At 49.8% G+C, this 24,922-nt stretch overlaps 1 protein-coding gene across 5 annotated transcripts in view; it reads right to left on the bottom strand.

The window, feature by feature from the left end:
- The window catches only part of Ift122 (intraflagellar transport 122), a 70,044-nt gene that overhangs the window by 1,135 nt on the left and 43,987 nt on the right, over window positions 1-24,922 (bottom strand). For 2 of the 5 annotated variants that reach the window (XM_031383026.1, XM_031383028.1), the window contains 13 exons: window positions 24,065-24,205; window positions 20,751-20,804; window positions 17,668-17,829; window positions 13,212-13,378; window positions 10,891-11,062; window positions 9,475-9,577; window positions 7,419-7,559; window positions 6,376-6,473; window positions 3,303-3,403; window positions 2,142-2,307; window positions 1,595-1,706; window positions 1,089-1,214; window positions 158-237 (listed from right to left, as the gene is read on the bottom strand). In XM_031383026.1, the coding sequence (XP_031238886.1) occupies window positions 158-237; window positions 1,089-1,214; window positions 1,595-1,706; window positions 2,142-2,307; window positions 3,303-3,403; window positions 6,376-6,473; window positions 7,419-7,559; window positions 9,475-9,577; window positions 10,891-11,062; window positions 13,212-13,378; window positions 17,668-17,829; window positions 20,751-20,804; window positions 24,065-24,205 (1,623 nt within the window). Of the gene's footprint in view, window positions 1-157; window positions 238-1,088; window positions 1,234-1,594; window positions 1,707-2,141; window positions 2,308-3,302; window positions 3,404-6,375; window positions 6,474-7,418; window positions 7,560-9,474; window positions 9,578-10,890; window positions 11,063-13,211; window positions 13,379-17,667; window positions 17,830-20,750; window positions 20,805-24,064; window positions 24,206-24,922 lie in introns of those variants that run through there. The other 3 variants (XM_031383027.1, XM_031383029.1, XR_004122248.1) reach the window with 2 other exon arrangements.

The raw sequence follows: 24,922 nt of genomic DNA, 5'->3' as shown, positions 1-24,922 counted from the left end.
AGTCATTACAGAAAGCGATCTTCTCTTTCTCACTGCTGTATCTGAGGTAGTGCCTAACACTGCCACCCTAACTGAGGATCCCTGTGTGCCTGGGAAAAGCACTGCTTGCATCCCACCAGGCCTCACAGCACGTTCTACTCTTGAGGCATTGTCTTACCTCAAAGCTCAGCTTGGCTGTAAATGGGTCATCTTCTCCTGCGGAGTCCATGGTCTCGTCCAGCCTCAATGTCTGGGAGTCTGGAGGGTTCTGGTCAAGGATGGAGCTGCAAGTCCAGTGAGTTACAGGTGCCAACAACCCTCCAGCCCCACCTTGACTCACAGACTTGGGGAGAGTAGCACAGTGCCTTGGAGAGGCCTCGAGGTGGAAAGAGGTAGGGGCTATCCTCTACTCACACCATGGCTCACAGCAAGTGTCCATCCAGGGGTCCTTAGTGGGTGGAGACCATAGGCCTAGAGCTGCCACTTTGAGAAACTCAGCAGTCATAGCCATGAAGTGAAGGGCAAGAACCACACAGAACCCAGTCCTATCAGCCTTCCCTCTGCCCAGTGGTGATGGAGCTGGCTGAAGCATAGTCCTCATGCAGGTATTAGGTGGGTGTGGCCAATTGTCCATCAAGGACCCCGAGTATTGAAATACCTACCGCCTATCCTAGAGCCTCAGCCACATTACTGGTGTCCACCTCTGTACCTGCTGTGGAGCTGGGATGAACTACCCAAGGAAAGCAGAGCCAAGGGGGTGTAGAGGCCTCAGGACAGTGGGGTGGGCACCTGGGAGCTTCATACTCCATTTCCTCAGTCTGAGTACTGATTGCTGCCACTGCATGCAAAAGCTACCTGAGCAGAAAGCATGACAGGGCCCTCAGGAGCAGGGTAGGGAGGTCTCACAGGAAGATGAAGCTGCCACTCTCCTTGTGGCTGCAGGCTCTGGCCAGCTCTCTGCCCACCTCTGATGTTGGTCCTTGCTGTGTGGGGACCTCCCCAGCCTTTCTTGATCTTATCCTTTTGTCCCTGCCTGCTGTCACAGCCCATGCTTCATTCCCTCCCTGCCTCTCCAACCCCGCCTGGCCCAAGCCAAGAGCATAGGATACTGTTGCTAGAGGTCTCCCTCCATTTGCCCTCCCTCTTGTGTCTTGGGGCCTCCAGATCAATGAGGGCGACAGCTTCTTCGTCAGTGATCCCCTCTTCTAGGTAGAATTCCACCAGGTGCAGCACCTCTGGGGGGACAGGGAGGGGCTGGGGGATGGCTTCAGGGGAGCTTTGAGACTGTCACTCACACCAGGCAGTATGTGAGCAGGTACAGCCAGAGCATGTCCCCTTTCCTAAGCAGCCTCTACACAGGCAAGGGGCACAGTGCACATGGGAGGACAGGTCCTCAGCAGCCCCTCCCCACAGTGGCTGGTTTGAAAGAGGTTGGCCAGGACTGCTTCCTCAGCCTCTCAGACTGAACAACACAGCCCAGCTGAGAGTTGGGCTTCTGCTTGGGAACATGCTGGGCCTTGCCTCTGTGGATTCTAACAGCAACTCTGCATCTAAGGCATGGTGGCATCACCTTCTGCACAATGCCACATGTCTGTAAAGCAGTGGGATAGCTCACCATAGGAAGAGGCGGAGAAGATGAAGGGCTGGCGGCAGTTGATACAGACGTTGCCAAGGTTGTTCAGCAGTGGGTTGTTGGTAGAACAGCGGTAGCACAAGGGTACCAGCTCCTATAGAACAAGGTCATGTCTGCCCAGGCTGAACCAGAAGTGTGAGCACCTCCACCTCCTCCCAGGGCCAAAGACTGCATGCTGTGGGGAGGCTGGCCAACCGAGGGCTACTCCTGAGGCTCACTAGCCCAGACACCTCCTCCAAGCCAGGCCTCAGCAGGACGCAATCTTCACAGGAACAACTGTCTCCACTGTCAATTCCTGCCACTCACCAGGTTCTAGGCACTGTGTCAGGCACATCATTTATGCTGCACAAGTACCTCCTATCAACTGTGGGGAAGGGTTTATACATGCCCAGCTGACAGAGCACTGAAAGCCTAAGGCATAGCTAGGAAAAATAGACCTGGGATCTGAACCAGTCTATCCCAGGGGAGCCAAGAACACAGCAGCCAGCTTCCAACAGAACCCAGACTAGGTTCAAAGGCATGCCCTTACCTCACTGTCATGGAAGGGCTTGGAGCGGATGGTCAGGGTGCCCAGCTCAATGGACTTCTGGATCCTGGCAGGGATCTGCAGACCCCGTAGCTTGTCATAGGCATGTCGGGCCAGCTTGTAAGCACCCAGAGCCTTGCTCTGCTTGGCCAGTGTGAAGAGTGTATTCCTGCCATTGGCAAGGTTAAGGACAAAAGAGGTATGACCCGGAACCAACACTACCCACCCCTGGGCTAGAAAGCACTTTGTGTCAGTAGTACTTCTGTGTTTCTTTTGGACAGCACCAGGGGAGGCTCAGCACCCAAGTTCACCAACCTGTAAATCAACAGAACTTTTGGGACAAGTTTGACTCAGGGACCATGGGTAGCAGGGATGGCTATAGGGTTCTTTGGTGAGCTTGACCTGCCAGTGAAAGGTGTTATCACAGTCAAGGCCATTTGTTTGGGATGTTTGTCCAGAAGAATAAATAATGGGTCTGGTCCATCCAGGAAATGAGTTCTTAATGGTGAGCTGGGGGTGTTTTTCTGGGGCGGGCTCCTACAGGAGGCAGGCAGGCCAGCCAGATGAGAACAGGGAAATGAAATTACTTTCAGGCTTGTGAAATGTTGGACTCTTTCTCCTCTGTGCTTCTGAGCCTTCTATAGCTCTCACTGGCAGAGGAGAAGTAGACTCACAGGACTCGAAGTACCCCACATAGGAGCTGGGCTTGTCTACCCCCACCTCAGGGGGCCTCTCTATACCACCCACCCTGTCTACAGTCTTCTCTGCTGTGCCTGACTAGACCCAGCCTTACCTCCATCTTACTTTTGGGTACAGGGTACATATCTCTGAAACAGGTCTTGCCTCTTGTCAACCCTACTAGATAACAGCTTTGTCATCTTGGCTGGCATGGTCCCAAATCCACAGGGCTTCCTGGTCTCAGTCCCACCCTCCTTTGTGGGTTCTGGGAGGCCTGGGACAAGGTGCTGGTCAGAACTGCAGGCCAGGCGCAGCTAGACAACCCTGAAAGCCAAGCTCCCCTTGGCACTGGCTGCTCAGCTGCCCAGCTGAGCCTCTTCCCACTCCCCAGTGGCTGCTGAGAGAGGGAGCTTCTGCCAGTAAAGTGCTCTGTGGAGAACTGGGGCCATTAGACCGAGGGCAGGGAGGGAGAGTGGGGGAGGATACACTTTGGAGATGCCCAAGGGGGTGGTCTTGGTCAGGCTGTGCAGCAAGAACTTGGAGATGTTGAAAAGGGTTTCAGGGAGATCAAAGCTGAATGGCTCCTCCTGTAGCAAAATAACAGGTATAACACTCCCCATGAGAAGGAGTGGGCGCACACTGAGTACCTATTACATGCTGGCCATCACAGCTGGCCCCACTGGCTTTAAATACAGGCTTGTGGACAATTACTTTCAGTCACATTGTACCAGAGAGGAACGTGATGCCCTGGTAAAGGACAGCCCATTAGCCAAAGACTAGAGCAGAGCGGAGATTCAAACCCAGAGCTGACCCCTCAACCCTGAAGAATGTGCTTCTCGGCTACAGTGTCCCTGGGGATGCTCTACTTCCTGAGCTCAAGGCCTTTATGGGAATGAGGATATGACCTAGTGGGGAGCTTAACTCCTTCCTGCAGGACATAGCAGGTCTCTTCTTTATTCTTCAACAGCTACTGAAGCAAAATGTGCCACCAAATGCACACAGTGCCCAGGCTGGCCCAAGTTCTCACAGCTCTCCATGACCACTGGCCATGAACAGACCTGCCCTTGGAGGCGGCCAGCAGAACAGTCCACCCATCAGGGAAGGCCTGTGCATGGTGAAGGCCTATTTTGAGGGAGTCTAACATTGCAGTCCAGCTGCAAGTGCAAACCACACTTCAGATGTTGACAGGCTAGCTAGCTCCCCTCCCACTGGAAGCTCTCCCTAAAGTTTTAGTCAGGACCTCCATAGCAGTCACCAGGATAGGCCCTTCTGAGGCCCAAAGCTGAGAGAAGAGACTTTCTACTTTGGTTCAGAGGCTAGTGACTTCTCCTAAATTCCTAATGGCCAGTGACTTCTCCTAAATTCCTAATTATATTTCTTCCTGTCTTTTGTTGTTGTTATTGTTGTTGTTGTTTTTAACCTCCTTTTTGTTTTTGAGAAAAGGTCTTTAGCTTAGGTTGGCTTTAATCTCTTTAGGTAGCCAGGATGATCATCCTGCCTCCACCTCCTGAGTGCTGGGACTCCGGTGGGCTACCTTGCTGGTTTACTCATTTACATTTCTACAGCTTCTGTTGGCTCCAGGAATTGAGAGAAACCTGAGGCTCATGCTCAGGGGTGTGAGCTGGAAGAGTCCAGGACTAGGTAAACAATAGTCCAGATCACCAGCCTTCTCTAGGGAAGAAGCCGGGAGCCTCAGGAAGAATCTGTTTCTCTCCGCCTTAGGACGGCTCCCACTTGGCCCCAATGCCAACTCCCCAACTATGCTGGCCTACAGGCCTCTGCCAGACCACAGCCTGCCTGCCACAAATCCTTTCCCCTCCCCTTCTTCACTTGTGCCCTTCTTTGGTGAAGGGATCACCTCCTCTCAAAGAAGCCACCTCAAAGCTTTTCCCATGAAGGCTGCCCTGCTTACCATAGGAGACGGAGTTCCTTGTGGCAGGGACTATGTCTTGCTTACCTTGTGTCCCAGGCCCCATCACAGGGACTGTCACACACAGGTTGGTTGGGGAAATAGCCCAAGAAAGCAGCTTTGGCCTGGATGCCAGCCTGGGTCTGATGGGTGGCCCCCTAGCTCAGTACCACGTGCATCAGGAACAGAGCTCAGCTGCTAGCTGAGGAGATCCCTGCACGGACACAGTGAGCAGGGAGAAGCAGAGAGCTGGGAATCAGGAGCCCAGGGCTAGGCACTCAAGGCAGCTCATCACAACAGCCTAGGCTGGACCGCCTCCAACACCAGCGCCCATCTTCATAGCTTCTCAGCTGTTTGAGACAAGGGGCCTAAATGACAGACAGGTCTGCTTAAGCCCACAGATGCTGCTGGCAAAAAGATGTTACCAGGGCTGAGGATAGACCCAAGTGGGACCTAATGTTTCCCAGAGACTTGGACAGAGAGAATACAGACAAGGAGCAGGACACTCAGGGACAACAGGGCCTCTGAGAGTTGACACTGGACTGAGGTAAGGGGTCTCCTATAGAAGCTGCTATGGAACCTCTACCTGAGGTATAAGGGGACCAGAGTCATATTCCAGAGTGAATGTACTGGGCCTCTGAGATACCCCAGCTACCATCTCCATTCCATAGAGATGGAGACTAAGTACAGAAATGTGGGATTTCCCAAGTCACACATCCCAGTGGGACACGAGGCGTCCAGAGAGAGCTTGTGAAACCACTCTCCAGAGGCTGAGAGCACAGGCTCCAATCAGTAGAGACTCAAGCCCAGGCTCTGCCACTTACTAATAGGCCCCATGGGTCAGTGGGACACTATGGTTTTTTTTCTGAGTGGCACCATGGCCTTCCTTATCTGCAGATGTACTTATCTCATAGTGTGGCTGAAGAATTCAATTAGTTCACATGACAAAGCCTGCAACATAGAGCAGGAACTTGCTAATGGGGGCAGAGGACACTGGTGTAGCCCAGTTTGTTGCCACAGGCTAAGTTCACAGTGTGGGTCAATCAAGACTGGAGGGCTGAGGAGACACAGGGTGAGGTAGAAGGTAACTCATTTAACGAGGCCTTATCAAGAGAATCGTGGAATGGGCTGGGCAGTAAAATGGCACACATCTTTAATCTTAGCGCTAGGGAGGCAGAGGCAGACACATCTCTGTGAGTTTGAGGCCAGTCTGGTTCTAAAACAGCTAGGGTTGTTACACAGAAAAACCCTGTCTCAAAACAAATAAGCAAACAACAACAATAAAAACAGAAACAAAACAAACAGCAGGGAATGATCTTAACTACTTGTCTGTCTTTGGAGATCAGCCAGCCCTCTTGTTTTATAGAGGAGACTGGGGGCCGGAGACAGAGCTTGTGCCTTGCTGATTTAGAGAGGCATCAAATACTGAACTTGAAACTGGAAAGGCTCAGCCCTGTACTGTAGTTCGGAGCCCCAAGGTTTGCTTCATGTCACAAAAAAAAAAAAAAAAAAGTGTCAGGTGAGGGAGCAGCACCTCCCTTCCCGAGGAGGGCGGGGCTCCTGGGTGGCTCCTCACACAGCCCATCTCTCTGAGGCCCTGGCTGAGCATGTGACACTGAAGGTGCCACACCAGTCTCCTTGCCACCTTACCGTGTATCGGTGAATGGTTTGATAGCCATGGTACAGCTCAGCCAAGTGCTGGAAGTGGTGAAACTTGTCAAGCATCGCATCCTTCTGGGCAGGATCTACTATGAGGGAGGAGGGAGGAGCACAGGAGGAAAAAGTGTGTCAAATGGTATCGCTTCTTCCTATGCTGCTCAGAGGGGCCAAGAGAGCTGCGATGGACAAGGAGTAGTCCATCCTGGATGATAAGTCTTAGCTGGGCAGAGCTCCTGGCCAGGAAACACCTAGGGATAGATCCCTCCCAGCTCTGTCCACCAGGTCAGCACCCGTCATATCCTGCAGTGGAAGAGGGCTACAGCCCAGACACACCAATGGAGCCTGGTGGGATGGGCAGATGGCATCTTCACTGGCTCTCTGTGCTCAAGTTGCACCTTGGTTTGTCAGCTATTTATCTGAGATGCACATCAATGGCCAGGACAGAAAAACCCCACCTGGCACCTGGGCCTGACAGCTGTGACTCATGGCAGAGCAGCAGCTCAGGAACACACTGTCACCCTGCACACTCTGCATCCAGTGTGCTTCCACTACTGCACACAGCCTTGGGTACATCTACTTCCTTCTGTCTACTTCAGAACTCTTCAGGGGATCATGGGAAGCCACATGAATGAAAGCAAGTCTGAAACTGTCCTCCTGCCTGGGATGAGGGAGATTCTGGAGTGAGTTATTGTAAGGTGATCTCTTCATCTTTTCATTTAATTAAAAAAAAAATTTTTTTTAAGCCAGGGCTCACTGGGCCCAGCTCCAGGCTCCCAGGTAGCAAGAGAAGGAGATGTTCTGAATTAGCAATGCAGGGTGGGACCTCCTACCCAGAAGACAGACTGCCAGCAAGTCCTACTTACAGGCAAACTTGAAAGAGATGACAGGCCAGATTGTGCCATTGTAAGGCAGGCTTGGGGACAAAACACTCAATAAACAAGCCCAGTGCTTTAATGAAACAGCCCTGCTCTTCTCATTTTATCTGATGCCAAAGAAGGGCCAGGGAAGAGGCCAGCCGGCTGTCGCTCACTCACCTTGAGCCATGTCGAGGCACTGCATGGACAGCATCCAGTAATAATAGGCAGCGTCGTTAAACCTGCTCTCCACCACAGCATTGTGTGTGAGCTGCTCCAGCACCCGAACTGCTTCTCCCTGCCTCCCGGCCTTGTGGAAGGCTAAGGGCCATGAAAGCATATGCATGTCATAGGGAGTCAGCATGGAGCAGGGAGACTGTGCAAGGCTTACATGAGACTGCTCGAGAGGGAGGCAGGCCACTCATGAGAGCATCTGTGATGCCTCGTTGCTGAGATGTGCCTCTCAGGCCGTGGGCTATAAATAACCAAGGCTACATCCTGAAATAAGCACAGGGAGATACACTCCTTTTGGCTGGGAAATGGCAACCTACTTTAGCAAGGCACAGCACAGAGGAAACCTGAAGCACCAAAGCCTAGCACTGCGCACAGGGAACTTGACTCCACTCCACTCCAGACTGACACTTTATAACTCCTGGGTAGCACTAGCACGTCCCATGATACTGTGGAGCTTGGTGGTTTACAAAATACCTTCACTATTAATTATACATTAAATCCTCAGGAAAAAATTCTAAAAATGGAGAATGAACTCCCACCCCGCTTTAAATGAGAATGATGGGCTTTACCAGGTAGAGACTAAACATTATGCCCAAGGTCAAAGAACAGAAGCCAACCCAGTACTGAACCCATCTTAAGCTGAGTGCTTTCAGATACCAACCTTGAAAGATCTGGCTCAGCTTGCAAAACCAGACATTTATAAAAACAAGCAAAGAATTTCTCAATCATGCCTATGTCTAACAGAAATTCCTGGGCCCCTCACTACCATGTGGCCAACTTCTGGGGACCCTGGGGCTGCCAGAAGACTCAGGGCTCTGACACCGGACTACGTGTGAGCATCTGAATGACCCACATCTTCAACCTGCAGAGAAGGAAAGGTCTGGCCTTGCTTCATTCTCATCTTCTATCTCTTGTCTGAGTACCAAGTTACTATGGCGATGGATTCTTGGAAGGGCGACACAGACAGATGGATAGGTTGATGTGTTTTGCCCAAACATGCAGACACTTCAGCAACTGGGTGCTCTGTAAATGCTGAGGCGGTAGAGAACGCGCTGTCCTTCACAGGGGCTTTTAACCAAGGAGCTCCAACAGGGGACATTTGTTCTACAGTGTGTCAGGAGGTGGTAACTGCTACCATATACAAGTGTAAATGAGATGCTATGGAATACGACCCACCCACTTCAATTAGGAGACTTTCTAAACAGGCAGTAAGAATTAGGCTCCCAGTTGGACAGATCTGATTCAATTCCGGCTCTGCTGCTGGCTAGCTTCACGCAGCACATGTAGCCCCTGCATCTCTGCAGGGCTGTTGGCAAGATTCAAGGTTATGCAGGTTAAGTGCCCAGCCAGCACCCGCCACTGCGAGGGCGGTCACATCACTAACTGATGATGAACGTTATCAGTTAATGTGCCATACCTGCCTTGGCTTCTTTTTCAGATGCCGTCACACCCTGTGTACGGCTCATTTCACCAACAGAAGCACCAAGGGGCAGAGAGGCTGCTTGGCTTGCCTGAGTCAGAAACAAAGCCCATTTCTTTTTCAGTGGAGGAAAATGAAGGTGAGACTATGTTAGACAGCAAGGGCTGTCCTCTCACTTTGTCCTGACAATGTATGCCCTGGCTCAAGTAACATCTCTGCAGCTTCCCAGCTAGAGGACTACAGGCAAATTCCTTTATCTCCTTCAACATTAGTTTCCTCATTGGCAAAACGTAAATAACTGTGGTGCCCATGCCAGAAGGCATCCTGGAGATTAAAGGGAAAGCACAGGTACAGTTATTTTGCAAGGTTAATAGGGACCTGGAACAAGTCATGCAATGGGCCCAGGGGGCGTGGCCTCAATGTCCCCTGTCCTTGTCCTAAAGTCTTTCACCAGGAAACACATCATGAGCCAGGATGAAGGTACCTGTCCTGGGACCTGCTGAGGAAGGAGCCAGGCAGCCTCTGTACCATGTCGCGGTAACCCTCCCCACCCCTTTACGCAGTGTGCTCTGTGTGGCCTACCTTTCTGGGCTTCCTCAAAGCGGTCATTCTCTGCCAGCCATTGTGCATAGGGCACATAGATGTCATCCTTGAACTCAGGGTGCTTCTCACCTAAAGCAAAGGCCTAGAAGGAGGAGTTGAGGCATTCTTAATGAAGCGGCCCCCTGCAATCCCTGAAGATGTGGCACTTGGCTGAATCTGTTAGGGATGTCATATTTTGCCAGCCTGACAACTCAGAGAGGGAGAGTGTCTCCCCCTCCAACCACCCCCAGCAACACAAAAACAAACCAGCTCTTTGAAAACAAAAGGCAATTAACAGCAATATGCAACCGACTGGATTCAATAACAACACAGTCTGTTTCTGGACTACAGAAGCAGCACAAAATCGGAAACATTTTATTTTGAGGGTTTGCGTGGGTTCCTGTAGCATGGCAAACAGATTTCTTTTAATTGTAGGCGACACCTAAGGAAACAGGATTGACAGTATCATCATCACTACTTACTAGCTGTCAGGGAGGACTGAGGACAGTGTTGCATGGGACTCAGTGACTGCTTGATTAAAGCCCTAAACCACCTGCCAGGCCAGGAGAGTGGCAGACAAGGCATGGGAGGGTCTAAGCATGCTAACTGCCACAGCTGGATAACCTGTACCTTGAGAAGCCATGACTGCTTCTAACCTAGCCTGTTTTTCTTGTCAGTGACCTGTCACCTCAGGAAGTGGAGCCACTTGGAGGGCAAACAGGAGCCAGGCTGCTTTTACTTAGGTACTGCCTTGCTGCATCTCTGTAAGAAGACTGTCATGGCAGGTAGACATCACTAATTCTCTTCAGGTAACACTCTCTCCAGGGCACAAGCACAGATGGGCTCTGCCCTAGCTGCATAGCCAGCCTTGGCTCCAGGACAGTGGTCTCTCTGATTTGCCTGGCTGACTCTTCTCTCTGGTCCTCTCACACAGCAGTCAAGACTGGTAAGAGGACAAGGACACGGAGCAGCTGCCCTAGAAACAGCTCTGGTAGCTTGTATCTGAACAATATGGTTGGCATTTTCTGCCAAAATGCCACGCAGGTTTTTATGCCATACTGGTGTATCCCTTCTTCAGAGGTGAGCCTGAGGCTGCGGTGCTGGCCAGAGACAGCTCAGACCAGCAGCAGGTGCTAGAGCTATCATGCTGACACATTTCTGGTGCCTGTCATGGGGCTGGCCTAGAGCTGGCAGCCTGTATCAGTTTTTCTGAATGAATGAAGGAACAAATGGGAAGTTTGGTGAAAAGGCCCTTCAAGATATTTTGGCTCAGAGACTTTGAGGCAAAATCTGATTGCCAGGCAATGGCCCTCCGTCATGAGGGCAGCTTCTCTCCATCCTAGCTCCCATCTGCTCATTTTCCTGTGGCCAGGGGCTCAAGCAGAGTCCCAATGCAGCAAGTGTACTCTCTCTCACCTCATCCCAGCGCTTGGTGTCCACATACAGCTGCACCAGAGACTTCAGGTCTCCGATCTTCAGGTAGGTCTCCGCAGCATAGCCAGGACTGTCCAGCTTCTTAAAGTAGCAAGCACACATTAGCAGAGGCTCCCGCTCGGCCTTGTCCAGCTTCCGAGCAATGTCTATCAACCTGGAGAGGTGGGAGGACAGCTGTGAGGCCCTGGTACTCTCAAGGGCAGGCTCTGTGCCAGTTCATTCTGCATATGCTATGGCCCTGGGAGGGGTTCCACAGGCAGACACGGAAAGAATGGATGCACCATCCATGGCAGAGCCAAGAGTGACTACAACTGGGGACACTGCCTGTGCCACACACCCCTTACACCAGTTACAAAGCCTGTAAAGGTCAGTAAGACCTGGGATCCCCTCCAGATACTCAGATGGACTCGTGAGATTCTGTATCATCTTTCTCACCCTCCCACCATCCCAAAAGGTGAGATGACTTGAGTTTGAGTCTACGTAACGGTGGCCCAAGACCCCACAGCAGGAAGGGCCAGAGTGCTTGTTCCAGCGCCATCAGGAATTCCCACAGGAAAGTAGAGGCTGGGGCATGAGGCTGCCTCAGTGACTGACAGTCTAGAGGAAGTGACAAATGTGAAGCCTGTCCTAGGCCAGAAGCCCTGGCAGTGTCCTCACTCCAGGGCAGGTCCCCAAGGCCTAGTCATTCAAATCTCCCTACTGCTCGTTGGTACACTGCTGGATTCAATGTGTATCTAGCCAGCCCAGGGCTTGGAGTAAAGCAGTTCTCTCAGGGTGAGGACTTTACCCAGCCTGCTTTATGTGAGAACAGAAGAGGCTGTAACAGATCTGAATCTCAGACAGGCGGGCTCAGGGAGGCCTGTCAGTCTGCACTTAGAATAATAATGGCACCTAAAAATAACACTGCTTAGCAGAAAAAGGGCCTGTTTTTAGGGAAAGGTAGCATGGGTAGTCCTCCAGAGCCTAAGAGCTCTACCCACCAAGCTGACATTCCAGGGGAGAGGCACCTGTAACAGCCAGAAGAGGGACCCAACAGACTTAATGTCTCTTCCTTGAACTTGCTAAGTGTCCCCAGGGGAACTTAATACATAGCACTTGCAAATGAAAGTAACATGAAAAACTAGTGGGAAGAGTGGAGACCTTAGCACCGCCCCTTTCTGTAGAGAGAATTCTTGGGGCATAATCTAAGATCTAAGCCAGTGTCTTTCTGATACTATTCCTAAACAAGGGAAGATTGTGGGTAGGTTAGCCACTAAGGTCCCTCTGTGAGGGCTGGAGAGATGACTCAGCAGTTAAGGGCACTGACTAGTCTTCCGAAGGTCCTGAGTTCAAATCCCAGAAACCACATGGTGGCTCACAACCACCCATAATGAGATCTGATGCCCTCTTCTGGTACATCTGAAGACAGATACAGTGTACTTATTTATAATAATGAATAAATCTTTAAAAAAAAAAGGTCCCTTGGTGAGGGGCCCACACACTTCTCCTCTTCCCCAGGGCCTGAGGACCACACAGTTGCCTCCTAAATAGCCAGGGGCCTTTATTGTACAAGCTCCTTCACCTCAGTTGCCCCTTGCACAGTCTCACCTGGATGATGGATCCAGTCTCACCTGGATGCCAAGTCCTAAGACGGAACCATCATGTGGCCTGTCCCCTCCTCCATTCTTTTGTATCTAGCTTCCACTCCTGTTCCAGCTCCTCCACGCTCCCTTGGGACTGCAAGCCATCACCGTCCCTGCTGGCCTACTGTGTCCCCTGCCTATACTTTTCTCCCTTCTGCCTCTACCTAAAGGTTCAGCAAGGCCACTTCATGGAAGGACTCAAGAGAAGATGCCATGGTTCCTCCCTGAGAGTTGGCGTCCCTGATGGACTGAGGTCTCTTCCTGTGTTCCTTTGGTACTCTCATGCTGTGTTAGGGGCACTGAAACCACCCATGTCAGTCTAAAGCTTAGCCCTACCACACCCCAGACGCTCGGTCCTCGAGGACACATCAGTCCCCTTGAGGCCTGATTTCCTCATTTGCCAGATGAATGTAGAGATACTGATCTGGAGGCACAAGGAATAATCAGAATCCTGTAAGATCAACAGTGCCTGAGGGGCATCTGTGTGTTCCCGAGGTCCCTACCACCCCTTCACATACTCCTCAAAGGCAGTGCTCCCTGGGTCAAGTTCTTCATCTCCCAGAGAACCTACTCAGTTTCATGTTTGGTGCAGATATTTAGAGAAAGCATTTTTTTCTTGTCAGTCAAAAACTCAAGAGTTAATACACTGCCAAGTGTTGCCAGGCAAGGGCTGAAACCTACATGTCAACCCAGCCATGGCTGCCACTGATCTCTATGGCCTTGGCATGCTCCCCTGCTGAGATGTACATCTCTACGGCAGCTTTGGGCTCATTGATGTTTCTGGCCCAGTCGGCCTGCTTGGTGATGAGCATCTTTGTTTCTTTAGGGTCTCCAGATCCAAGGAAATCCTGAGGAAGCACAACAAACAAAACCATTCCGGATTAGGACTTCCTGTGCCAGCATTACGTCAGCTCCAGAAAGCAGAGTAGGGAAGGGCTTCACTTGGCTGTGCACAGGAGCAGGATGCATGAGAGCCAGGCTCTGTGTGACTGTGTGCGGGTTAGTCCCAGGTGTCCAGGAAGGGAGTGTGCATGGGCCATCCAACAGTGCTTCTGGGGCCCAGGGACATGTCAAGGACTGTGCTCTCCATGTCTCCTTCCCTTCACACTTGTTCTAAACACCTCACAGACTCTGCAGAGGAGGGGCTGGGAGCGGTTAATTTGTGACCTCCACACAGTTGGACAGCAACATGACTGGCTGTGAAGTTACAAATACTAATCCTATAATCACCAGTCACACTGAGATAACACCAGATGCCCCAGACTGGTGCTGAGCACATGTTTCTATACTTAAGCACACACACACACACACACACACACACACACACACACACACACACACACACAGATACAGAGCTCTGGGGTTGGTCCCTCGTGCCCTCCTTCGCTGTCATACTGAAGTGCTCTCCTCATCTCTTTTTCTCAGACACTCTATAGCCTGAACTTAGTCTGTTGGCTTTGCCCCTAAGATCTACCTATGACAGACAGCTGACAAAACACTCTTTGGCTCATTCCCCCTGCCCCTCATCCCTTTTTTTTTTTTTTAAGCAGGGTCTCACTGTGTTGCTCTGGTTGGCCTGGAACTCAGAGAGCTCTGCCTGTCTCAGCCTCCCAGTGCTGCCCAGTGGTTCATTTCTTAGCTGAGTGACATCAGATCTTGTCTTGAGGTCAGATCTGCAGAGGCATGAAGGGATGGCAGGAGCCACGATGAAGGAAATTGTCCTTTCTGAGGTTCAGGGATCGGGCAGCCCCAGTGACGGGGTGCTGCTGAGGTCACAAGTACCCTCTCTAAGTTACCACCGAAGTGCAGCAGAGACAGCGTCAGAATGTTAGCACTCTTCAGGACAGAGCTGCCACTGCTGAAGCTGCCTCAGGGCTGACACTTTTCAAGGTGGGGCTTTTCAAAATGGGGAACTGAGAGACATAAAGCACAGATCTGCACTGCTAGTGAGAAGCGGTTTGTCTTAGGAGAATGTACCCTACAGAGAGTGCTCTGTGTCAACCTCACTAACTATAAAAAAAAGCACTCCTTTCCTTGAGATTAACACTCATTTGTCAGGAAAGTGCAGTCAATGCATGCAGAAACCCACTTGAACAATTAGCTCATTTCTTTTTCCATTTGCTTTCAGGGTAATTATGTAGCCCCTAAAACCATATATTAGATTGGTCTAAGACAACCAAATAATTCAGGAAGGGGAGGAAGGGCATCTTTTACCTGCTACAGAACAAATAAAGACAGGGTCGCTTACAGCTGTCCTCTGCCTCCCCTTGGGGCACACAGAGAAGAGCACACTGAGGACACCTAGCTTGGCCTATTACAGACACACTTCCCTTTTGGCACTTATGATGGCGTCAACTCTTCATACACACAAAGTTTTCCTACTCAGCTGCATGAGAGAGCAACAGAGACAGGCATTGTAAAAGCATAGAAATGTCCTTCAAAGGGACTTTGGCAAATGAGTGCTCAGTGAGATAACAGAGGGAAAAGGCCAAAAGCTAGGGGGCCACAATGTGAGGCACCTCCCCAAGGGGACCATGTGGGCACACAGCTCACTGGGACAGGAGGCACACCTCCTCCATTCCAGCAGCCAATGCAGCGGCTGTGATTTAACTCAAGCTGAGTCTAAAGAGTTCTTTCAAAGCTCAACCAAGTGGGTTTTCACAGTCGTTTTGGTTCTCTAAAGCCAATTTACACGTTATCTGGGGCCACAGAAAAGACTCTGTCCTGGAGTAGACAGAAAGAGGCCGTGCTGAGTGATGAATGAGACTGAACAGGGTTCTCATGCTCGGTGCTCCTGATAAGGACACACTATACAAGAGTTAAGAGCATTATAATCCCTTTATCACCACATAAACATGTCACTTGTCCGGAAAGCATACAATTTATTTGTACGTGGGAATGTAATTTAAAAATTTTCCAAAAACCAGATTGAATCTTGGGAAGCAATTTCAAGTAAACAAAAACATGCCATGTTAATAAGCACTGTATCTCCCACCCCCAACATAATGTGTATGTGTGCACACATTTCCCAAAAGCAGACTACCAAGCCAGGGTGGTGTGTGTGTGTATGTGTGTGTATGTGTGTGTGTGTGTGTATGTGTGTGTGTGCAGGCTTGAGTTGGAACCAACATACTGGGAATTGTGATCAAAAATTAAAATCAAAACAAGCCCAGAGTATTTACCTTCATGGAGAGCCACACCAGATGGAGTGTATGAACAGGCTGCACTGCTGGGTAGGAGGCCACGGGTGCAGGAAGTGCAGGTGAACCATGAAAGGAGCCAAAGGGGGCGGAGGGGGTGGCCAGGAGAGGTCTAAAGGCATTCATCCTGGAGTCATACCTGGCCCTCCCACTTTCCTAATTTATTTATTTATTTATTTATTTATTTATTTATTTATTTATTTATTTGTGTGTGTGTGTGTGTGTGTGTGCGCGCACACACACACACACACACACACGTGCGCAGTGCATGAAGTACTGGGACTGAACCCAGGGTACCTATTCTCTTGCCAAGGCACATTCTTAGATGTGGACTTGTAATTTAATTCAGTCACACTCCTCATCTTTTTTCGTATTTTATTTTATTTTATTTGAAGGATCTCTCTGTGTGGCCCTGACTGTCCTGGAACTCACTCTGTAGGCAAGCCTGACCTTGAACTCACATAGATCTGCCTGCTTTGCCTCCTGAGTGCTGAGACTGAAGGCATGCGCCATCATGCCTGGCTACCCCTCACTACAGCATAGCACGTTAGGGTTTTATACATTGTTCTATACGATTCTAGGAACCACATGGAGCTCTAGCTCTGCTATGCTCTGAGGAAGAAGCAGAGGTTTGGTTATGTGAGTCTTTACCCACTGGTGACGTGTGGGTTCCATAATCACACTTTACTCTGAATACCAAGCAGCATTTTCAGCTGTATCACACCAGTGGTCCACCAGCAGCTCTGAGAGCTTAGTCTCAGAACAAGCAGGGCTGGCTATGGTGCCTAAATTCTCCCCCTAGATCTGACCCTTTTAAGTGGAAAGAGCATTTCCTGTAATGCTGGATGCGTATGGGTGGGAACATGGAGGAGGCTAAGGAAGCCTGAAGCCCAGATCTGAGGTGTGAAGGGGAGGGACCAGGAGAAGCCCAGGGGTTCATCCTTATATGAAGGAGCCACAGGATCTAACAGATGGGTAGGAAAAGACCAACTGTGGTTAGGCACAGACACAGACAAGAATGGGGAAGCTGTCCTACTCAGGACTTGTAAGACATTGAATGGCTGTGGCTAGGCTTTAAGGCCTACAAGGGATTTTGAGGGCCTCAAAGCCCCTTTGTGAAGAGCCTCACTGTTTCACACCTAGGTTTAAGTCTTGCTGGAGGCTGAGCTGTTGATACCTGGAGAACTCTGGCTCTTTAGTGGGTCTCAGTATGTCTAGGAAGCTCCTTCAAGTGTCTAGAGTACTAGGGACTAACCTTGAGGGGCCACCCTTCCTGAATAACCTCCCTCATAAGGGAGCCACTCCACCTGCCAGGCTCAGTAAGGCACTCTGCACTCAAGCTGCTCAGAGCAGGCTCTCTGGAGAGTGCAGGCTTTAGGGATTCACAGCATCCTGCCTTGTAGGATCAGCTTGCCACTTAGGATACTAAAACTTAGTGGTTCCTGACCCAGGAGGAGAGTCTATGAGAGAGGGAGTCTATGGAGACTTCCCTAAGCCCTCAGTACCAGGTGACAGCTTCATGCTGGCATGCTCAAAGCCCACACAGCTGCTCCTGACAGGTACTCTGAATATGCTGTCCCTCTAACATCCAGCTTCAGGTCCCATTTATTAATCTGCCCTTTTCCTGAGGTCATCCTCATTTTATTTTATTTTATTAACTAATTTATTTACTATTTACTTTTGACTTTTTAAAACAGGGTTTCTTGTGTATTCCTAGCTGTCCTGGAACTCACTCTGTAGACTGGGTGGGCCTCAAACTCACAGAGATCTACCTGCTTCTGCCTCTTGAGGCTGGGATTAGAGGTGTGCATCACCATCACCCAGACTCATCCCCATTTTCTGTCTCTATCATTTCTTGGATACATGACCTAAGCCACTGCAGGTCAGCACCTTGGGAACTGCTGGTGGCAGGCTGGGCCCAGGACATGGTGGGTTACCTTGGCATACTCAAACATGCAGAGGTCAGTATACATGTCGAGGGCAAGGTTCTCATGCCCACTCCTCTTGTACAGTTTGGCAGCTTCATGGAACTTCCCCTGGTAGGAAAACACATCTGCCAGAAACAGGTCATTGTTGGTCTCTCCCCTCTTCTTCCTCTCCTGGAAAAATTAGAAGCACAGGAAATGGCCTCCACAGCCACGGCAGGAAGCAGCCTGCACAAAGGCTAGCTGCTGCTATTTCGAGTCTTCCTACTGGAGCCTACACTTGGCTCCTGGGCTGCTATGTCTCTCACCTATGTTTCTATTGGGAATACTCAACAACAAAAGCAGATTTTTTTTCCAGACCACTGAAGATCAAACAAGAGGCAAACCTTTGTTTGCTCAGTGGAAATTCCACAGGACTGTTTTCCTATATGCTTGCCCAAGACAACCAATGGATAACTCAAACAGTGTGCACTGTCAAGGTTTGGGGCAGCCCCTGCATTCTTGACATCTCCAAAAGCCCCCGGCACCTGGGTGGCAGAGCTGTGACCCAGAGTGATGACAAACAAGGACTAAATCTGGGATTTTCAACCAAGATGGAAGCCATAAACCAGGATCACAGATCTGACTATGCTCCTGTTTCTAAGAGTTGAGGGGATATTCTGGGTGCTGGCTGGTTTTATGTCAACTTGACACAAGCTCCTCAATTGAGAAAATAACCCCACCAGATTGGCCTGTGGGTAAGCTTGTGGTGTGCTCTCTTGACTGATGTGGGGAAGTCCAACTCACTGTGGGTGGTGCTACCCCAGGGCTGGTACTCCTGGGTGCTATAAGAAAGCAAGCTGACTCAGCAAGTCTAAGGAGCAAGCCAGTGAGCTGGACTCCTTCATGGAGTCTTTGTTTCTGCTCCTATCTCCAGATTCCTCCCCGACTTTCTTCACTGATGGGTTGTGATATAGAAATTTAAGCTAAAGTAAATTCTTTCCTTTCCAAGTTGCTTTTGGTTAGGGTGTTTTATCACAGCAACAGAAACTCTAAGACACTGTGTGCACTAATGTCCACTTCATACAGGAGAATTATACTGCTTTGTGATCCAAGCATCACCAAGCATTGCAGAAAAGAAAGATAAGATACAAATCAGGTACTGTCAAGGTCAAACAAAGCTCCCTCTTCATAACCCATGCATGATTCCACATTCTAAAGCACAGTTCCTAACACACACCTGGCGTGCACATATATGTGTACATGTAAGTGCATGCACACAGAAGCACCCCCACTTCCTCCTGTGTTAGTCTAAAGCTCCAGTATTTGTAAACACTTGCCAGCACTCAGCCCCTCAGCCCCAGCAGTTGCCGTTTGCTTGTTTTCTATCAAGTACATCACACTGGAGGAAGATGAGACATGGAATCAAACTTCTCGACAAGCTGGTAGAAGTTTCAGCAGCTGGAGACAACATGCCTCACCAGTGACAGAAATAATTTTTAAACCTTGACAGAGTGCAGGCTAATCAAGCAAGTAAGCTGACATCTAAAACGTATGAGTGAATTAAACTCTTGTGAGATAGGTGTCAGTTAGTGGGGAATGTGGGCCACAAAAGAACACGTTTGTAAAGGACTGTCAATATGGATAGATTATTCTGCCACCAGTATGCTATATCCCAGGTATTCAACAGGAACCCACGGAGCCACACAGCTCCCTGGTTAATGCTGGCTACCCAGAATCCAGAAGCTGAGGCCTCAGAACAGTCACAAGAGATCAGCTGAGGGCTCTCTGATTTTCCCCAGAGATAGTTCCTTAAGCACACTTCTCAGCTCACAGATCATAAGCAAAGGTAGACCTTTTGAACTAAGACATGACAAGTGATAAGTGTCAGCTTCCTCTCTGGCCAGTTGAAGCATAGACCCCCTATCATGTGCAAAGAAAAGTGATGTTCTGTAGCTTTGGATGAAGATTCCAAGGGCCCCAATGGCTAACACCAAACATCATCCCTGAGAACCAGCAACATGAGACAATGGCACCCAACTAGCCCTTGCTTACCTGTGTGGGAAGAGACTGACAACCAGTCATCTGCTAGGTAGAGGGCACAGGGAAGGCTCACAAGGCAAAAGTGGCAAAGCTTAGGGAAAGCAGGGGAAGTGTCCCCTGAGGGTTTGAACATGAGGATGTGCCCCATCCTCTCCTAACTTTCCTTTCTCCCCCACTGAACAGGGCTGACAATACCACCTGGCTCATCACACGAAGGCCCTTATATTTGTTGAACATACTTGGTAACACATGAACAGGCTCAATGAACAGCAGCTACCATACTGTAGTCTCCCTCTGCTGCCCCCTGCCCTCGCCCACCCCACATAGGGCTGAGGCCTACGATAAGCATTCACTCTGCTGAACTGAGTTAGAGGGGCAAGACACTTGCAATTTCTTCACTGCTTCCATCTGTGAGCTCCAATATGTCTCACATTCTCTTAGCCTCACAATAAATCTGTTCGGGAGAAAGAAATATGTATGCCTTTTTTACAGACAGTCAGACAGCACTGAGATACACAGAAATTAAAAATAGTGTCTTCCATCACCCACAAACGGTGCAGTCAGACCAGATTCTTTAGCCTCCCGCAGGCCTTCTGGGCAGGAAGATGCCTTAGGGGGCCATGTTGGGAACATTTGGGAAAGGCATTATTTACTGGTAGATTACTTGCGTCCAGGAGAATGGCAACAGCTATTCATTCCAGAGGGGTATACTGAGTTCTAAGAGTCTGACTCTGTCTTACAGAAGTACCACAGAAGGACAGACCCCCATCATGGACTTTTGCAACAAAGATTCTCTGTGTAGACCAGGCTGACCAGGCTGAGCCACCTGTCTCTGGCTCAGGAGTATTAGAATGAAAGGCGATCATCACCATTGCCTAGCGTATAGATCCCATCTTAGGAACAAGGAACCAAAGCTTAGAGAGACCCAAACCTTCTGCTTCATTCAACTACCAAGTAGCTAATTGGCCTCTATGGGCACTCTGTCCCCAGAAGAGACTACAGGGCCTGTGTCCCCCTATCCTCAGGGTTACTGGCCACTGCATCCTGTGACAGAAGGTACTTTCACCAGTTACCTCAATACTGCTGATCAATTCTAGGTATCGAAGGTCCTGGACTCTGGTGAAGGCCTATGGGAAAGAAATAAGAATAGTCAGCTGCCTTCTTGTTCTCCTCAGGCTGATGGGGGTGGGATACACTAAGCTCTAGAGAGCCAGCAAGCAGGTGGGGGAAGCTCGATTCATCATTGTGTGCTTGGGAGGTGTGCCACCCGGAGAGGCTCAGCCTGTCTTCATCTCAAGGATTAGTCCATACAAAGAACTGTAAAGAAGTCCTGGGAGCATCAATCATTTTGGGATTAGGTAAAACAGAACTATGATCCTGTCGTCTACAGTGGAACCCCTTGCCAGACACTGTTCATAATGGAAAGGCAAGCCAGGCTGATTCCAGTCAATGGCATCTGCAGAGTAGGCAAGACACAGAGACAAGAGCCTGCACGCTTCTCTCCCTTTGACTTGGATGGGTAGCAGTAGACAGCCCTGCTAACTCAACGGTGCTACACACAGGGCACACAATCTCCTGGCCTCTAGAAAGTAAACTTGCATGTTAATCCTGAATGCTCATCCTCTACTTGGCCCCCAGTAGGGGTAGAGACTTCTGATGGTGGATTTCTAGAAAGCTGAGAGGGTCAGGCAGGCTGCTGCCCGTGAAGTGCCTTTTGCTGCTCTTGGGTACCACGAGGGACTTAAGGGAACTGAATCTCTTGTGCTCTGCTGGCAACATCTACACCCAACTGTGCTTTCTGTGTTGTCCATGTGAAATGGACTGACACATGCCCAGAGCAGCAGCTTCTGAGCCATTATGGTTTAGAATGCACAACAGCCCTTGGCCACTGCTAGGCACCCTCTAAGCTATGGGAGAGGAGAATGGGAGAAAATGATCAAGTCATCCAGTTTCTGGCTGCCTCACAGATGGCCGCAGGGTGATTTCATCCTACCCTACAGGGCCAGGATCTATTCAAAGACTGAGGACACAGGAATTTCACTTGGCCTCTGTCCTCTTCCCTAGTTCAGGGGTTCACAGTGGAAAGGGGAAGCTTGGCAGATTAAACAGAGAGCTAAATGTCCCTGAGCCAAGAGCTACACAAGTATGAGGCAGATAGCTAGGGAGGACACTTCCTGTCTGAGCACGAGCATGAGCAGTGGCAGACAGCAGGATTAGGCAAAGCACTGCCCAGGAGGGACCTGGCAAGTGGCTTTCTTTCTGAAACAGGGACGGACTATGTTGCCTAGGCTGACCTTGAGTGTCTGTGCTCAAGGGATCTTCCTGCCTCAGCCTGCTAAAAAGCTGGGGTGACAGGCACATTGCATGGTATCCCGTCCTTGGCTTTTCTTGAGGAACTGGTAAAGGGTCAATCAGGCAGTGTGGACAAGAGTAAAAGCTGCCTTCCTGATTTGTGTCTCTTGAGCCATGTACAGAAGCAGGTCCCTGGTAATGGGCAGGGTAGGAACAAAAGACTCAGGTCTCAGCTCACAGGACTGGGAGCTATTTCCTTCCTATGAATGGGCTTCAGCAACCTTCTCTGTGGTCAGGCAAGCAGTGACACCTCTCCAAGGGTCTTTCTGGTTCTGAGCACTGGATTCTTGAATTTGATAAGTCTGTCACTGACATCCTTCAACCCTGATATACGCAGAGTCAGGTGCTATTCGGAGTGGTCAGTCACAAGACTGTGAATAACGTCCACAGAGAGAAGTGGGGAGCAGGGAACAGATGCGGCTGGCAGCTAAGCAGCTCTCCTGTGCCATCTAGTGGGGGTACCCTTCTAGGCCAGGCCCCTCTCTCCACAAGTCTGAGTCCTGAATGACTGACACCCAGCAGAGAGGAAAGCCAAGGATTCAGAATCAAAACAAAACATAAGTCAAGGTCTAAGTTCAAAGCTCTATGACTTTTCTAAATATCATGCTATCCACGAGAAATATACACACAGTTTTCATTTGTCAAGTAAAATGACTAAAGAAAAAAAAAAAAAAGAAATACCATTCTAACAAAGAACCCAGTGTGTCTATTCTCAAGTGTTCTGGGATGCAAGGTGGGGTATGAAATGAATAGAAGATTATATCCCAGTTTCAGTTCCCTTTATCTGGACATGTGCTCAGTGACTCACAGAGGCCACGTGCTCTATCACAGGGCGACACTAACGCGAGCTGGCTCTTAGGCTCTAGGTGTGAAGGGATACTATCTAGAGGGAACGTAACTTTATTTCTAGCTATAGACTGAAGACATCCTGAAAACCTGTTGTCTTTCTGACAGGCTTGCCTTTCTAGGTGGGGTAAGAGAAGGAACTCCCCTCTCCTGAACTCCCAAAGCCCTAGTCTAATACGTCCCAAGCTTATCTGATCTAAAAACATGCAGGTAATCATTGGGCAGCCTGGCTTTTCTTCATGCGCTGTGTATTGAAACAGGGTCTTGTGCATGCTAGCCAGTGCTCTACTACTGAGCAGCGACACCTCCAACTCTGTGTGATATGGTTGGCACTTGCACAGATACTCCAAACTCCTCTTTACAGGCCTGGGGAGGCCTCAAGAATGAGTACAAAATAGAGAAACAGCACTATGCATTTTAGAAGCAGGGGTAGAGAAGTCAGGCTGAGAGAAAAAGCTGGGAAAAAGCCCAGCTCTAAAGTGTGCTCTGGTTCAATGATCCTCTGTTTAATAGGAGGCAGGTATCATATATGTTTGCAGGTACTTCAGCATCAGTAGCCCGGGCAAAAGGAGACTCTCCACTTGGCTATGGGAGAGAAAGCAGGGAAATAGGACAGGAGAGGCTGGAAACCATTCCTCCTTCTCCTTCCATCTATCAGGCAGGCACTCATTAGTCTAGGAAAGGCTACATGTCTTTGACCATTTCTTTAGCTCTTTTGGCTAAACTAGAAGTAGCACTATGAATCATGCCAAGAAGGTAAGGGACACAACACACTGCTGTGGGAATCAGAGAGCCTGGCCATCTCCTTTGCACTAAGCCAGTGCTAAGAACAATGGTGGTATGATAAATGGCTGGTGCTCACACCCAGCCTGAGATACTTGATTAATAAATGGCTGCCACGTAAAGGCTTTATCTAGGTTCTTTACATAAATGATTGCTACCAAGACTGACAGCCAGAATCAACCAGATGTTTTACTGGCATTATCTGCTTAGATCTTCCCAGCTTCCTGAGAACAGGGCCTAGTCTGCCAGAACCCTCCAGAGAAACAACCCTGGGAAGGTTGCTACCACCACTGTGAAAGGGGTGACTGAGGGACTCTTCAGAGCCCATTAGAGTCAGTTTCTGCCCTTTGGTGTTACTGGGACCCTTCCAAGGACCAAATTCTGGCTTACACTACTAAATGCATACCTTCTTTGCCGTTTCAAACTCTAGTCCTTCTAGAGCTTCCATGGCCAGTTCACGCCAATCAGTGTCTGTCACTCCCAAGCAAGCGATCTGGTATGCTTCTTTGAACATTTTCCTATCAAGGTACTGGTACATCGGAGCAGACTACAGGGTTTCGGGGGAAAAAGAGAATAGTCTGTCAGAGAAGTGGAAGAGTCGATTTCAACCAGATGTTCACAGTGACATCTCCAGAAACACCTATCTCAAACTCCAGCCATCAGTCAGCATCTTTGCAGCCTCGCCCTGACCCTCGCCTGGGTACCTCTGTTCTGCCACCTCTCCTGCTGAGTTCTCATCACACACTTTTGGCTGTCATCTGCCTTCCTCTTCCCTAGGTCTACACAACCCTAATATGTCACCTTCTTTGGGAAGGATCTGTCCTGCCTACCCTCCCACCCTCTATGGAAAATGCCTACTTGGCTTTTTAAAGCTCCATTAACAGGTCCCTCCTGGAAACTCTCCTTATGCCCTTAGAGGAGGAGTCTAAGGTGTCCTTGGCCTCTGTGTAGATAAGTTTTGTGCTGTACTCCATCCGGGTCTCTGGGGTGAAGCCCTGCCCAGCCTGTGGCAGCAGCAGGGCTCCAGTCACTCCCAGCAGTCCCTCCACCCAGGCCCGAGAAACAAGTTCATTGACCAGAAGGGAGAGATCTGGGATGGCCTCTTCTCAAAGGGACTATGTCTGTAAAAGGTACAGATATGGAGTTTTCTCCAGACAGCCCAGAAAGCTCCAAGGACAACTCTCTGAGTCTCTGGTGCTGAAGGCCAGCTCTCCCCTCAAGACCAAGCTGCCTAGCTGAGAATATCTACAAGTATTCCCTAACG

This window comes from Mastomys coucha, unplaced genomic scaffold (genome assembly GCF_008632895.1).
Source record: "Mastomys coucha isolate ucsf_1 unplaced genomic scaffold, UCSF_Mcou_1 pScaffold20, whole genome shotgun sequence".
In the NCBI taxonomy this organism is placed as follows: Eukaryota; Metazoa; Chordata; class Mammalia; order Rodentia; family Muridae; genus Mastomys; species Mastomys coucha.
Note: the sequence above shows the minus strand (reverse complement) of the source record. Positions and strands in the feature narration are given on the sequence as shown.